The sequence below is a fragment of the Excalfactoria chinensis genome, chromosome 1 (assembly GCF_039878825.1).
Source record: "Excalfactoria chinensis isolate bCotChi1 chromosome 1, bCotChi1.hap2, whole genome shotgun sequence".
Taxonomy (NCBI): domain Eukaryota; kingdom Metazoa; phylum Chordata; class Aves; order Galliformes; family Phasianidae; genus Excalfactoria; species Excalfactoria chinensis.
In genome coordinates this window covers 25,171,828-25,187,381 of record NC_092825.1, presented here as the reverse complement: position 1 = coordinate 25,187,381, position 15,554 = coordinate 25,171,828, and the positions used below count along the sequence as shown (strand labels likewise).

General features: G+C 43.1%; 2 protein-coding genes across 3 annotated transcripts in view; one reads left to right on the top strand and one right to left on the bottom strand.

Moving 5' to 3' along the window:
- The first annotated feature begins 5,137 nt into the window (after nt 1–5,137).
- On the top strand, nt 5,138–9,935 carry LOC140248237 (uncharacterized). The gene is made up of 2 exons (XM_072328805.1): nt 5,138–5,277; nt 5,673–9,935. The coding sequence occupies exon 2, from the start codon at nt 5,738–5,740 to the stop codon at nt 7,688–7,690; it is 1,953 nt and encodes a 650-aa protein (XP_072184906.1). The 5' UTR covers nt 5,138–5,277; nt 5,673–5,737; the 3' UTR covers nt 7,691–9,935.
- Nucleotides 9,936–11,508: 1,573 nt separating this feature from the next.
- Nucleotides 11,509–15,554, bottom strand: part of SAMTOR (S-adenosylmethionine sensor upstream of mTORC1) — a 33,621-nt gene continuing 29,575 nt past the window's right edge. Inside the window, exon 5 of one of the 2 annotated variants that reach the window (XM_072344286.1) lies at nt 11,509–14,826. In XM_072344286.1, coding sequence (XP_072200387.1) covers nt 14,197–14,826 — 630 coding nt within the window. In that variant the 3' untranslated portion in view covers nt 11,509–14,196. The remainder of the gene's footprint in view (nt 14,827–15,554) is intronic. The other variant, XM_072344293.1, reaches the window with a different exon arrangement.

The following is a 15,554-nucleotide window of genomic DNA, read 5'->3' as shown; positions in this document are numbered from 1 at the left end:
GTGGTTACCTACTGCTGTAGAGACTGCAGGTGGATCTTGACATCTGTATCAGGCATTGGAGGAAACAAGAGAGATCTGCAGTCTCTGTTTCCCCAGGCACCTTTCTCTTGGTACAGGGCAATCATGCATCGCATTCTCTTGGGGTCCTTGGTCCACCCCAGCAGAAAGGGCACCACCTGAGCTATGGGCCATCTCAATGCACAAGCATAGCAATTGCTACGGTTGAGACTCTGGACAGTACACTTAATCCGTTCTACCCAGGCATTAATGTCCCTATGTCTTGTTTCGATTTCCAATGTTTGTCTAAGATCTTTTATCTCCTTAACTGTCATAACTGCAGGGTTTTTAGGGAGATATTCTACCCCTTTTTAAGCTCTTCCCTATCCTGGACATTCTGGGTATTTAGTTAGGAGTGTATATGTCCAGCCTCAATAGGCAGTTGTCCGCCATACATCATTCCATACACTACAAGAGTCCCTTATTCACCTTAAAACTATCAGTTGGTCCCTCCCCTGCATTATTGTCAAGTATTACATTTTCCAGGTAATTATCAGGATAACAAATGGGTACAGCAGTAAAAACTTCTTGTTACAACATGGAAAACCTTTTGTGAGCATTAGTTCTATATAGGTTATAATACTCTCCCACTTACATATACAATTTATTTACCTATTTGAGGAGAAGTTAAAGGTTAGTTAAAATAATATGCATATATAAAAAAACTTTTCATGATTTCCTTCTAATTCTTTTAAAGATTTTTCTGTGGCAACAGTTCCCACGCCTCAGGGCTAGTGGATGCCTTTACCAGTGTGTAGTGAGTCCATCCATTCTCGGCTGTCCTCACAGCTGTTTCAGTCATTAGAAGTACTTGGAACAGTCCTTCCCAGTCAGGTTGCAGCTTTGTCTCCTTCCCCTTCTGCATCAGGATCCAGTCTCCAGCTTGAAATGGGTGATCTAGAGATTTCAAAGATGATGTTTGTGCTAACAGTCCTTGGATCCTGGTCAGTAGCAGTTACTACATATCCTGCCTTACAGTCTTCTTGTCTGCAGCTGTCAGTAAACCAGGAACTTCTGCACCTTCTAAGGGTTTGGTCCTTCGGGTCCGACTGACCGTCTGAAATGTGCAGCTTCAGTTGTTTCAAAGCAGTCATGTAGTCCTGGTTCTGCAGGAGTTCCGCTAAGGAAAGATACTGGGTTGACAATATTAGTTACAATTATTTCTACATCACCCTGCTCTATCAGGATGGGCCTGGTATTTCAGGAATCTTTGGGGTGAGAGCCAGTGTCCTCCTTTTGCCTCCAATACAGTAAACACTGTATGAGTTATTAAAATTGGGATCCTTTGGCCTAGTGTAGATTTACAGGCTTCTTGAATATTGAGCACCAGTGCAGCCACTACCCTCAGGCACCCTGGCCATCCCTTACTTACTTCCTTGGCAATTTGCGGCTCAGGGGTTTTGCAGATGGCTTCTTTCCTGGCAGTCCTTAAGGTTCAAAGTCCAGCTGTAATCTCCCAAATGTGTCACTTGCTGTTGAGTTATTTGTGCTTTCTGTAAACCAAGAAACTCAGCAAACTCACAGACCATTGCACAGTTCTCTTTTGTTGCTATAGCATGCACGTGCTGCAGTAAAGTTCCACCCTGGGATGGAGGATCTCAGGTCTCAGGCTCACAAGTTGACCAGTTCTCAAAAATCATTAAGGTGTTCTTACAACCCTGGGTGACACTGTTCTGCTTAACTGAGTCTCTTCTCCCTATATTGGCCAAACCAGGCAGAAGAGACATGCTTCAAATCCAGAAGGTAAACTCCACCTATTCATTCCTTCACTGGGTTAATAAAGTGCATGGATTTGCCACCACTGAGTGTATCCATTCAACAATTCTAATACTTGCACTCAAGTCTTCTACCAAACTATTGCACTTGTTATCAGAAATTTTTGCACAATTGGAGTCCAAAGTCCAAAAAGTTATCTGTTATTTCTTCTGTCCTTCTACAGTTACATATCATTATAGGGCACCACTTTACCCTGACTGGGCAATCTCTTGCTTTTAACTTCTATTTAAGGCTTCATATTTGGCCCTGATGCCCGCAGTCCTAAGTGCATCATATTTGAGATTGCTGTGATTTCTGGGGGTACAACATTGTTTTTCCCCATTTGTGTTAGAGCCAGGCTTACAGTTTTTAGTCAGTCAATATTATTGGACCCTTAGCTCCAGTTTTATTAAATTTCTTGCCAGAGTAACCTGGCAGGTACAAGAATTTCTGTATTCCTACTTAGCTTATATTTAATTAATCCAAAAATGTAAACCTTTCTTGTTGGGCAGTAGCTTCTACTACTGTTACAAAACCATCTATGAGTAGTAAGAAGCACCCATATCCACCAGAAAATAAACCTCTTTATCCTGCTTCCCTAGATGCAATTTCCCTTTGCAGTTTGCACACTGCTTTCCTTCCAGTAGGGCAGAGCCCTCCCTGGGCTCTTCAAGCCCCTGCTCCCCCCACCTCTCCCTGAGGGGATCTCTGGGTCCTACGGCCCTAATCTAGCACCACAACATTAACAACTGTTATTATTCCCAATTCCCTTACTATCTGTCAATCAGTTTTGTTTTGTTTTCATATTGTTCACCTCTTTTCAGTCCTGATATCCCTGTTATACCTTGCCAGTCCTTGTCTTTTTCATCCTGTGTCTGTCCCAAACTTTCTCACTTTCCAAACTCTCATTGTTACATATTCTCTCCAGAGGTGTCCAGTGCTAACACTGGAATTTCAGGTTTCCCAGACCTCTGCACATGAAGGCAGTTCTCACTTCCAGTGCCTTGTCCTCTCCATCTCCCCCTTTCCACCTCCCCCTTTGTGGTTTACAGCAGCAGTCTCTGTCTCTTTCTTGGGGGGGAAACAGTGCAGGGGTTTGCTCTCATACTGGCACAGATAACTCCCTTTCTCTTTAACCCTTTTCCCTTTGTACCCTCAGTTACACTTCCACATACCCTCAATTATAGTTCTGTATAGTTAACAATTACACTTTCTTATACCATCAAAGCAGTTTGTCCCATTCCCTTCAGAACCCACAGAACAAACGATACAGTTCTTCAGTTTCCACAAACACCCTTAGTACCAGATAACTTTCCTTCAGCAATCCAGAGCGTTCAGTTCCTTGGGCTGTTCCACCCTTATTTTTATGGCCTTATTTCATGTTTTTCTTTATTCCAATTTCATCTTTATCCCCTAGTTTTAATTCAGTATTCTCAAAAAGTGATACTGTTGTCCAGGTTCTCTCTACCCCTGTTATCTTTAAGGCCTCATTTGTTAATTTGAGTCCTGATACCTTATGGGCCAGCAATGAATGAACTGCATCTGTATCAACTGAAAAAACCACAACTTCTTCCCCCTCAGGTCCCACTTTTATATTTACCAGGGGCTCCTTGTGGGACCAAAATTTTGAAGGCCCCGGAAATTGATCTAATTGTTCTGCTACTCTTATTTAATTGATCCTCAATTAAAGATTTCATTTCCTTCTTAAAATTTCTAATTTCTCCACTAGTGAGTGGGAGTTTACATAGCATATTTGTCCTTGTCCCAGTGGGACCTCCCATAAGGGGTACACTGAGGTGTTGGTACAGCTAGTGTCTGGGAAAGTTTTTGATATCCCTTTCACATTGTTTTAATTCTCTCCTGAGCCCAGCACACCCCCCTTCCTGTGAAATGACCCTATGTGCTTTACCGTTTTCTCTTACTGGGGCAATGCCTGTCTCCCTTTTTCTCCCCTTGTGCAACATTGGGGTTATATGGGGGGAGACTCTCTAGAGGGTCCCATTGATTAGTTCCGTTTTCTAATTCCTCGCCTTCCTGGTCCGGGCCTTTTTACTGATAACAGGCTGATTTCTTGTATCCAACAGGCAGCATATTCTGATTCCTCCTTCGAAAAGGGATTCTGTTCTTTACATATAAATTCAAGATCCTGACAAACCCAACCTTCATCAGATCCATATTTTGGCCAAATATTGATTTTTCCTTGTAGTGGCTCTCTAGGCCACATCTGTACACAGTATTTAAACATCTTTTCCCTATCCTTTTTTTCTGGTTTTGGGATCATTTGTTCTTAGGTATCTCTTTCCCTTGTGTTCCCCCATTACTCTGTTTTCTATTGATTTGTACACACGCAAGGAGGGGGAACAATGGTTCAAAACAAATTTCGTAAAGTTAACATGTTAAAGTGGAGGTAACACAACCCTATTGTTTCTCTAATCTGGATCTTTATCACACATAAACCGAGGTATTTTTCTACAGCAAAAGCAACAGGGTCTCGATACTAATAGTGGTTTGCATTTGTAGGCTTTCTTTCCACCACCCAACTTTGTATGCACTTCACTGTTATGTGCGTTACGATTGCCACAATACTAACAACAATTAATAAGACAAACACATTGTAACACATGCAAAAACATCATAACATATAGAACATAGAGGCCTTTCGCTTCGTCCCTGGCAGTTTCCCTTGCGGGAGGATGGAGCTGCAAGTCGGGACTCCGCACTTGCCCCGCAGCTGGGCTGCGTCTCACTCACAACCACACACACAGACTGCACAAGACTGGTCTTTACATAGTTCAAGGTACAACATTTCTCAGAAAATATCAGTGTTGAACCAACAACTTTTAGTTCCAATGTACAGTAACAAGCACTAATAAGAGATGTTAATAATGGCCAAATACACAATTCCAGCTAATACAGCTAGGAAAACCCAGGTTAACATTGACAGAGTATCCACTATACTTTGTCACCAACCAACCCCTTAAGAGGGAGCAAAAATAGCTCTACTCGTGCACACAGTAATCCTGGTGGGACTCGAGCCCACAGCTGAGACTGCCGTAGTGGGACCCAAACCCACAATTGAAACGGCTCAGAGACCGCTTCAGTGGGACTCAAACCCATGATTTACATGGCCTCTGATCGTGATTACACAACCAACCACCCAGGCCCTCTACCAAAGGGGAGAGCATGACAGCTCACATCTCCTGCGTAGGACCTCTCTGAACCTCTCCTCATGACTTACGGATTTCCCTGTACCCATAAACCATACCTTATCTGCTGATAGAGGGTCCTCGTCTGCTCCCACAGTGATCGGATGAGGGAAGGGAGTCCTTCCGAGAAATCTCGGGGCGTGCCAAAAGTGTCCCCTCTCTCAGCCGGTCCTGCAGCTGTACAGAGAGGGTCCCATCTGGGGTGCCAAAATCACTTGCGGAATCAAACTCTATAATCCCGAGATTGGTTATAAAGCAGGTATGTTTATTCCAGCGTTGCGCAGCGCCGGATGCAAGGGGGATAGCTCCTCCAAACTTGCACACCTTGTAACTTGTAAAATGGTGACACAGATATAGGTACACCTCATACATAGTCAGTGATTTCCTGGAATTCTGATACATATTCAGTAGTTCTTTAGCATGCAGACCCCCTCTTGTTATCACCCATCTTATCAGGGAGATGCAACTCCTGATACTGAAACTTGTAATCCCCTCCTTGCCAGGTGTCTCAGGGAGATCTCACTCCTTATCTGCATCCTTCCTGCTCTCCCAGACCCATTGTCTCCATTCCTTGTTATTCTAACTAACTAGATCATTCCTTTTCCCACCTACAAACTACATTTAACTATCCCCCTTTATTCTAAATTCCAACAGAGCCTCTGCTTCTTGCTTCACTGTTCAGAGCGAGGACAGGTTACCCACGGAAGGGCAGGAGAGCCATGGAGAACGTTATCAAGGTATTATCTCAGTTCTGCAAAGACTATTGTGGAAAGAATGTTCCTACCAAGAAGGACATTACGGCAGTTCTTTCCTGCCTGGAACGGGAAGGGGAACTTGCATCTCCCACCGACATACTTGACCATCATAGGTGGGACGTGCTTACCTCTGCATTAGCGCAACATACTATGAGTATGCAGGAGGCGGGTGAGCTTAAGACTTGGGGTTTGATCTTGGGGGCTCTTAAAACAGCTAGAGAGGAGGGGAAGGTGGAAGACGTTGCATGCTCGCTACTAGGGCTTGGACAAGGTTCGGGAGGCACTCAGCTTGGAGGGGAGGGGGGGATCCCTCCCTCTCCTAACGCTGCAGGAGAAGATGGATCCAAGATGGTACCGGCTGCCCCATCTCCTCCTGCGGGGTCATTGGAAGACAAAGGACAAGATAGCGCCAATACACCAACTGTGCCCAAGCCAGACGAAGGCATCTTATCGCAGACCACTGATGCTCCACCCCCCAATCCTCACCAGCCATTGTATCCTTCATTGTGCATTGTCCCCCCCTCCCCCTTCAATGGTGGGCCTAGTCAAGGGGGAGGGGAAGACAGCCAGAAGGGAGTGTTTTCGGCCATCGTCTCCCTCCCTCAGAAAAGAAAGGCTGATGCGTGTGGTTCCACCCAGGAAAGCCAAGAGGGGAAGAGTATTAAGCCCACGGATTGCTCTAAGATCAGGAAGACTATAGAGGATAAGGGGCTGTCAGTCCCCACAGATATATTTCCAGGTATTATCATGGATGATAGAGGCCCCCAGTGGGCCCCCTTAGATCCAAAAGGGATAGCTCGCTTAATAGAGGCCACTGAGAAAAAGGGACTGCGTTCACCAGGGACCTTGAACGCATTGGAGTCATTGGCAGCTCAATCTCCTATGCTGCCTCATGACATTAAGAACCTTATGAGTATGATTTTAAAGCCTGTTCAGTATACCCTTTGGAAGGAAGAGTGGCTCGCGCAGTTGAAAAAGACTGTAGAATCTGCCCAAGATGATCCAAACCACCCAGTTCATGGTACTACCTTACTGAGGTTGACAGGGGCTGAGCCGGCTACCCCTTTACGTCAGGTTGCTTTTCTGCGGCCAGTTGAGCTGCTTGCCTCTACGGATGCTGCACTGGAGGCGTTTCGTACGTTTGCTCGTAGTGAGAAACCATCTACTCCGTGGTCAGATATTACACAGGGCCCCACAGAATCTTTTCAGGAGTTTGCTGATAGGTTGATTAAGGCAATTGAAGGCTCCGAGCTCCCGAGGGCTGTTCACAGCCCAGTCATCATGGACTGCCTTAAACAAAGATCTCACGAGAGCGTGCGTGACTTAATCTGCGCTGCCCCTGGGAAAATATCGACTCCGGAGGAGCTTATTAAGTATGTTCTAGATAAACAGAAAGCTATCCCTCTGACCAGTGAGGGTCTAGCGGCCGCCCTCACGGAGGCCATGGCAGCAACCCCAGCCCTCGCTCAAGGGAAAGTGAGTAACGGCCCATGTTTTCGCTGCGGGCAGTTAGGCCATATTAAAGCGCAATGCAATGCTAGCAAACCTGTGGGAAAATCACAGTTGACATGTCAGTTATGTGACCAGAATGGCCACAATGCACGGGAGTGCCGGTCTTTCCGGGCCTTGCAGCGGGAAAACGAGAATGAGAGGTGGTCTCAGGACCACGGTCCCTCCCACTCCCCATTGAATGAGCCAAGAATGACTCCCAGGACCAACCCACCACCTCATGCAAGGCCACGTTGTGGCCCTGCCCCACCGACCATACCAGTCCCCTCTCAGAAATACGCAGCCCCCTCTCAGAAATACGCAGCCCCCTCTCAGAAATACACAGCCCCCTCTCAGAAATACACAGACCCCTCTCAGAAATACACAGCCCCCTCTCAGAGATACTCAGCCCGCCCACCGTGGCCTTAACTTTGGACTGTCACAATTACCCCCTGGTAAGGGTTCATCTAACATACCTCGGGGTTTCTGGAGATCATCCAGGCCTGTACTCCACCATCCTCACAGCCCTTATTGACTCGGGCACTAACGGCACTGTTATCGCCCATCAGCACTGGCTAGACCACTGGCCAGTGGACCCCTCCCAGATGGTCAGAGGGGTGGGGGGGAAGATCCCCACTGTCATGGTTTTGTAATGTTGCTGTCAATATTCCACATCATAACATCATGTGCAGTATGGATCATTAAAGGGTTCATACTCCAGTTCCGTGGAATAACAACGTCCCGAATACTCAGCTCTCAGAAGAAAACTGCATATCCCAGGTGGTCTAGTAGTTAAGGATTTGGTGTTCTCACCACCGCAGCCCGGGTTCGATTCCCATTCAGGGAGCTATGCTCTGCAAAGTCCTCTGAGATATGGAGTATGAACCTTTTAATGATCCATACTGCACATGATGTTATGATGTGGAATATTGACAGCAACATTACAAAACCATGACACCCACAAGTAAATCCTTAGCAGAGGTGGAAATTGGTGTGATCAACAGAGACGGCTCCCTGGAAGGCCTGGCGTTACTTGTTCCCTTAATAGCCGAGGTACCAGGCACTTCATTGGGGCGGGACTTTTAAAATTCAGTGGGGGCTCGCATTACAAATTTATCCTAAGGGCCACTGTATGCCAATTATCCACTGCTTATGTGATACCTTTGCAGTGGAAGCGGGATGCGCACCCCGTATGGGTAGATCAGTGGCCCCTCCCGATGGAAAAACTTGATACCCTCACATAGATTGTCCAAAAGGAGCTCCTACTGGGACATATCGAGCCCTCCCTTAGCGAATGGAACTCTTCGGTATTTGTAATTAAGAAACGATCAGGAGCTATCCGCCTTTTGTATGACCTGCGTGCAGTCAACACACAACTTACTCCATTTGGCCCGGTGCAGCAAGGAGGACCCATGCTCTCGGCTATACTCAAGCAATGGCCCCTAGTAGTTATAGATCTTAAAGACTGTTTCTTTTCTATACCCCTTGCCGAAGAAGATCGGCCTGCTTTTGCTTTTGCTGTGCCAACGCTTAATAATCAGGGCCCATCCAGTCGATTTCAATGGTGTGTTCTTCCCCAGGGAATGGCATGCTCCCCCATGATATGCCAGTTAGTGGTTGGAAAGGTACGGAGGGATTTCCCGCGGTTCGTCATCCTTCATTATATGGGTGACTTGTTGCTGGCAGCCCCCACTGAGTTGAGCTTGCAGATGCTCAAGATTCAAACAACATCAATGCTCACTAGTGCAGGTTTCACCATATCAGAACAAAAGGTCCAGAGAGGCTTTAAAACACACTTTGTGGGTGCAGCTAGTTAACGACCTCAGAATAAGCTCTCAATCTTGATGTAGTATATATGTGCCGCATGGAGACTGCAGTGATGCGGTCCAGTTACAGAGTGTTACTGCACGTATTTTCGCCTCAATACTGGCACCTGGAGTGGCAGCAGTGCAAGCGTTGCATAAGATAGAGAGACTTGCTTGTTGGTCTGTTAAACAAGCTAATGCCACCGCGGAAGTGCTTTCTGAGTTACTCCTGGATGTTCACAACATCAGACACGTGGTCCTCCAGAACAGAGTGGCCATCGACTTCCTTCTACTCACTCAAGGACATGGATGCCAAGACGTGGAGGAGGTGTGCTGCTTTACCTGAGTGATCACAGCAAATCCATACATAAGAAGCTGGACTGGATGAAAGAACACATCAAGAAGTTTGGGAAAGTCGACGACCCTTTTGGGAACTGGTTGCACAGTGTCTTCGGAGGTTGGGGGTCACGGTTTGTGCAAGTTTTGAAGGGATTTGGCATTGTATTGTCAGTTTTTGTGTGTCTAGCTATTTGCGCACCTTGCTTTGTAAGATGCATTCAGCAATGCTTAAACTGCATGATAGTGAACATTTTTGATCAATGAATGGAATATCATAAGATTTGCTATATGTTATGAGACAGTAGGATTAGAATTTGCGCTTGCGCTGTAATGGGGCATGGCTTTATTGAGCATGGGGAGGGGGAGATGTTGTAGTAGGCGTGTACAAACACTCGGGATGTGACGTGACAGGACCTCCCCTGCTCTGTGATTGGGCAAATACTACGCATAGCTACATAGGGACGTAGACGAAGTAGTGCATGTATATAAGCAGATGCCACGAAACAATAAACGCCATTTTACTGCTCACCATGTTGGTGTCTGTATGTAGTTCTTGGCCCTGACTAGGTGTCGGTCAGCTTCGCAGGCTAGAGCAAAATGAACGACGGTAACACAATACGGGTGGTAAGCCGTAGTCAAAAAGCGGCAGTGCTGAAAGGCAGCAGCTGGATGCTCAAGGAGCACCAACTGTCATCCTCCCTTTTCTGCACAGGAACTTCAGTCACCTCTGAGATCCTTACCTCTCTTCCAGATTTAAACAAAACTGGCCCATTAGCCTAATCTTTAATTTGTATATATATATATATATATATCATATATATATATATCATTTTCTAAAAGTCAGGTGGTTGCCTGCTCCAGCAATATCATGGACAACACTGAGTTGACACTATTTTTCAACTGTGATTTTGCTCTTCAAGCAACTATCTGTTGAGTTTCTTAGAAGATGGTTTACTTAAAAAACAGGAAAAAAGTGAGTGTTCATGCAAGCTAGCTAGATGCAACCCTTCTAGAAAGCTTCCCCCCATTCCACAGGTGGGGAAGAAGGAGCAGAAACTTAAATTACCCAGCTTTGCACAGAATCAAAGATGTGCTGTGGATAAACTGAGTTGTGATGAAAAGCACTTTTAATCATCACTTTCAAAGGGAAATCAGCAAATCTGTTGGGGAGTCTCCTCTGGAAATATTCAAAACCCACCTGGATGCTTTCCCATCCAGCCTACTTCAGGGAGCCTGCTGTAGCACGGGGTAGACTGATGGTCCCCAGAGATCCTTCCTGTTGTAGTAGGTGTGCACAAACACTTGCGCTGTGACATGACAGGACCTCCCCTGCTCTGATTGGATAATATTACGCATATCTTAAGGGGGTGTAGATGAAGTAGAGCCTGTATATAAACAAACACCACGAGGTAATAAACACCATTTTTTTTACTGCTCACCAAATTGGTGTCTGTATGCAGTTATTGGTCCTGACCTGGTGATTGGTCAGTTACGGAAAGCAGAGCATGAAGAACGTGTAGCCCTGGATCAGCACTTCCAACCCCTCCCATTCTGTGAGGGATAAATACACCAGCTAAGCTCTACAGTGCTCAGGGGACACTACAGATCTACTGAAATGTAACTTTCTTTCAGTCTCACAAGACTTGCATTTTATATTCTCCAGGTTGCTTTTCCCATATCTTCAGTCTCAAAGCCATGATGTAGGGGAATGCAGAAACGATCCTGAAGGGCAGCAGGTGCTGAAAAGGTATATTTCAGAAAGATAAAGGGGAAATTAAGAATGTTTAGAGTGGTAAGATTTGCATTAGCAAGTGGTCGTGTTGTAAGCAGACAAGTGAAGAAATAGACCAACTGGAAAAATTTCAAGACCCCTTCTATAAAGCAAAGACCACAATTGAGATGTAGGAGCTGAAACTGAAGAAGTAAATTTAACATCTTTACCATAACTCAGGCATTCATAAAATAAATGCAGCTGTTTTCTTGAAAATTACCATGCATTTGCCTTGCTGAACTTCAGCATAAACCAACTGCAGAAGGAAAATAAAAGTAAAAATACTCCGAGGTTTTCACTGTTTGTTTGTTTGTTTTCTTTTTTTCTTTTTTAATAAATGTGCTTTGTTCACAAAAGGTAGCGGCAGAAAGACAACAGAAATGCAAATACATTTTTTTTTCCTTTTCCTTGCCAGCACCTTAAGAACAAGAGATGTTCATCATCTCTTGCCCAGTCAAAATTCTCAGACATTTCATAACTTAGAAACATTCTCTTTGCACCAAAGCTAAATAGCCAAAAACTCCCAATACCATCAATATTGTTCAGGGTTTTCTAAGTATTTACATAAATCCAGCTTTCCTCCTTCACGACAATCCACTGTCCCTTACATTAATGAAAAAAAAAATATTAAATAATAATAAAAAAAAGAACACTTAAGGTATTTAGAATAAGCAGCAAGAAAATCAAGCTGTTATGAAACTTAGGTCCCTAAACCACAAATAGAATGGTGTCATCAAGCTGCCACGAAGGCCTATACTTCCAATGTTAATATTTTAAACGTTTTAAGGATATGTCCTGGTCTGAGCAGCTTAGCTGTATGCATCACAAACCAATTTACACTGACCAATGTCAACCTTCCTGTTGGCTGGTATGGATTATTTTTTAAATCAGAATGACAAAATGGTAGGAACACGTGGAAGTAGGTGCAGATTAGCTTAGCTTTTTATTTTTTTGACCAGCTGAATGTAGAGCACCAATATTTTAAGCTTTAACATGACTAGTGCTGGAGTCAGTGAAAAATGAGAGGTTCTGACTAACTATTGGACTGGTTTAGTTAAAGCGATGTTGTAGAGCAATAGATGACAACACTGAGTTATATCTGATTTTGAATCCACTGTATTTCATTAGATGAGTAATTCTCATAAAACATTACACGAGCAGTATAGCTGTTTGGTTCATATATAACCACATCATTCAGACTGATCAACAAATTTGAATCAAATCTTAGGGGACACTTTATGAGAAGAGAGAAAGCTTATGTTAAAGAATAAAGCACTGCGGTCCTGTTCACATCTGTGTGTAAGTAGAACCAGTGCAGTATGACTTTCTGTAGGAAACAGTAGGGAAAAAAAAAACAAACAGGTCAAAAGTGACACTTCAAGTGCAAAATTACAATAGAAAGGAGAAGTTTCATTTTTGCAGGCACCGCTGTAAAATTCACACTAACGCTTCAGTTTGTCTGGTAACTCCTGTATGATGAATACAGCACAGATGAATACAGTGTGAGGCGTATTTCACCACAGTCGCCTATGAAACTACATATCAGTATTTTCTATCGTGTTGCTGCAGTCAGTATTAAACCCATGATGGAGCACCTACTTCAAATCGTTTGTCATAGGCACTTACGTACCAATTTAAAAGCCTAACACTGAAATTCACAAATTCGGGTCATTAGGGCAATCTAAGCTAAACTGATACTGGTTCCTCTATTGTTAATGCTGAAAAGATTTTTATTGTTTTTTCTCCTGCAAAATACTTACAAATTAATTATACAAGTTAAAAAACTTCGTAAACATAAAATGCTTGTTCCACCTTCTTACAGTGCAGATCAGTTTTCAGATAGCTACAGAGTTTTTATTCATCTAAACAGAAGACTAAGGTCCAAATAAGCAAACAGAACAGTGTATGTTAACTTCACTTCTGTGGTCTGAATATGACTGTGCAAATGCAGGTATCCCTTGAAAAACTTGTGTACGTATGTTTATGTTCCTTCTAACAAAAACTGGTCTGTAGTTACCACACAATTGTCCTTAATTGTAGACTTCTCAAGTTAAAGGAAATGTTGTTTTTAAAACACATAAATAATTTACTTTAAAACATGACAGAAAAAGAAAAAACACCACCCTGCCCTTCCCCAGCCCCCAAAAACATCCACCAAAAAAAAAATACCCAACCCAACATCAAAAAACACAACCCCAAAACAGTTTGAAAAGAATACAAAACACTATTATCGGGGAAATACTGTTATATGTTAGTGCTTGTACACGTTTATAACCGCAAAATCATGTTCCAGCTCTGAGGTGAAACATAATCTTCTAGACGTACCATACTCCTCTCTTTGTGCAGGGTAGCCTATTCAAGAATCTCACGTCTACCAACTATTTATGCAGTGAAATTACACGGCACGTGTAACTTTGGATTAACGTATTCAAGTGCTCTGGTGTGATCTCCAGAGGGCAGCAATGAAAGTAAAATCAAATGTTCATTACAGTTTCTCCAGCCCAGGCCTAAGCAGAGTGAAACAAATTTTGGAAGTAAGTTTTGTTCTGTAATTAAGTAGGGACATGTGTAACCAAGTGTCTTAACCTATCTGCACATTTAATTAAAGTGCAAATTAGTTCTTCCTACATTTACTTCTCAGAAGCCAACCAACTCCAGTGCCTTAAGCTCAATCACATTAAGAGTTAAAATATTGAAACAACATTTAGCAAATTAAATAGAATTCACACTTCACAGCACTAAAGGAAAGAATGGTACCTTTCTGGAAGAAAATTAGTGATATATATTCTAAAGAAACTAACAGCAATTTATGCTATGACAAGAGTCACTTGCATAAAACTTTTTTTCTTTTTTTCCACTCTCATACAAGAATATATTTTAAAATTCAAAAGTAGAAAAAAATAGCAAACTCTGTAAACCTTTGCATTTTCTTTATGCAAACCACTGTTGTGTGTTGAGCCCATGTTAGTATAGCAAAATTAGTTAAGCAAGAGGTTTGACTTAGCACGTCAACTGCTACATTAACTTAGAAGCAATACAGGATCTTCGAGCTCATAAAAAGGAATTGAACTAGACTGGCTTTCTCCAGAGTCTGAGTCGTACGGAGCATCAGGTAGCTCCATAAAACCGTAAGCTAGCTGTTCATCTTCCATGTCTGATCGAATGTAGCAGGAAGTGTTGGAATACTCCTCATCCTCTATACTGTTGAAATCCTGTGGGATATACAACATTCCAGGGTAGTTCCTGCTAACTAAGTCACTTGTTGTTTGCAGGGAAGTTTTCCTAAAAGCCATCAGGTGCATATGAGAAAACTTGGAATACTTAAAGCGTTTAAAACCCAAGGATTCTATGGCGATTTTCCAGCTTTTCATCATCATAGCCCGACGATTCTGATGAGATGAATCAGGAGTTATCACAAGCAATAAGCCATTTAATACGAGAAGTTCGTGTGCCTTCTTGCAGCATATCCACCGCTGATAGGGTGATGGAAAATAAGAGAGGAGGAGTGAAAAAACAACCACGTGGAATAATTCTCCAGGTAGAGAATCAATGGGATTTTTCAGTTGCTTAAGAAAGGCATCTATAGCATCTTGTGCCAGCTGAAGAGGTTGCTGAATTTGAAGGTTTAAGAAGTCACATTTGTACACGCTCTGGTGGAACAGAAAAATCCAAACAAATATCAAGGTTAGTTTAAAGAGCAAATACACAACTCACAGTCGGAGAATGAACAGTAATATTCTCTTCATTCCCTCAAGGAAATCTCAAGTCCCCCCTCACGCTATTAAGTTAAACACAGTAAAATGGCAATTTGAAAATCATGGTTATTACTAGCTTTCACAGTTGTCAACAACTGTTTGAAGTGTGCAATAACACAGTGGAGGTTTGATAGCTGGGAACTGTTTATTAAGTGTTTATTAGAAAAAACAGGGGAAAAAAAAGGAGATTGTTGACTCGATACATTCTAATGTATCAAATATTTGATACTAGAGCTTCCTATCCCAACTGAGTTAAAAAAAATTGTATAGGTGTACGTTGCTTTTGTTTCTCCAAAACATTCTATGCTGGAAGCACAGAATAACCCCTATTAACTGTCAAAATCCCATGCTTTTGTAGTATAACATGTATTGCTAATGAAGTTGGCCAAAAGAGTGAAAACAGTGCGAATCAATTCAACCCTAGATTATGGGCGGTTCTTTTGGTTGGTTTTCAATTATTTTTAAAATAAATCTGAAATCAATAAAGTGAAATTAAGTTTGATACTTCAGTATTTCCAGCAGATCTCTGAGGTATCCAAAAAGCTCAATAGTTTGGCCTCACTTGGAAGAAACTGACCTTCCTCGCGCAGAACAAGGAAGAAGTTGCGTCAAGGCACCTTATG

Excerpts from the sequence above, each read along its gene's own strand:
- LOC140248237 (XM_072328805.1), top strand. The coding sequence starts at position 5,738 with ATGGAGAACGTTATCAAGGTATTATCTCAGTTCTGCAAAGACTATTGT.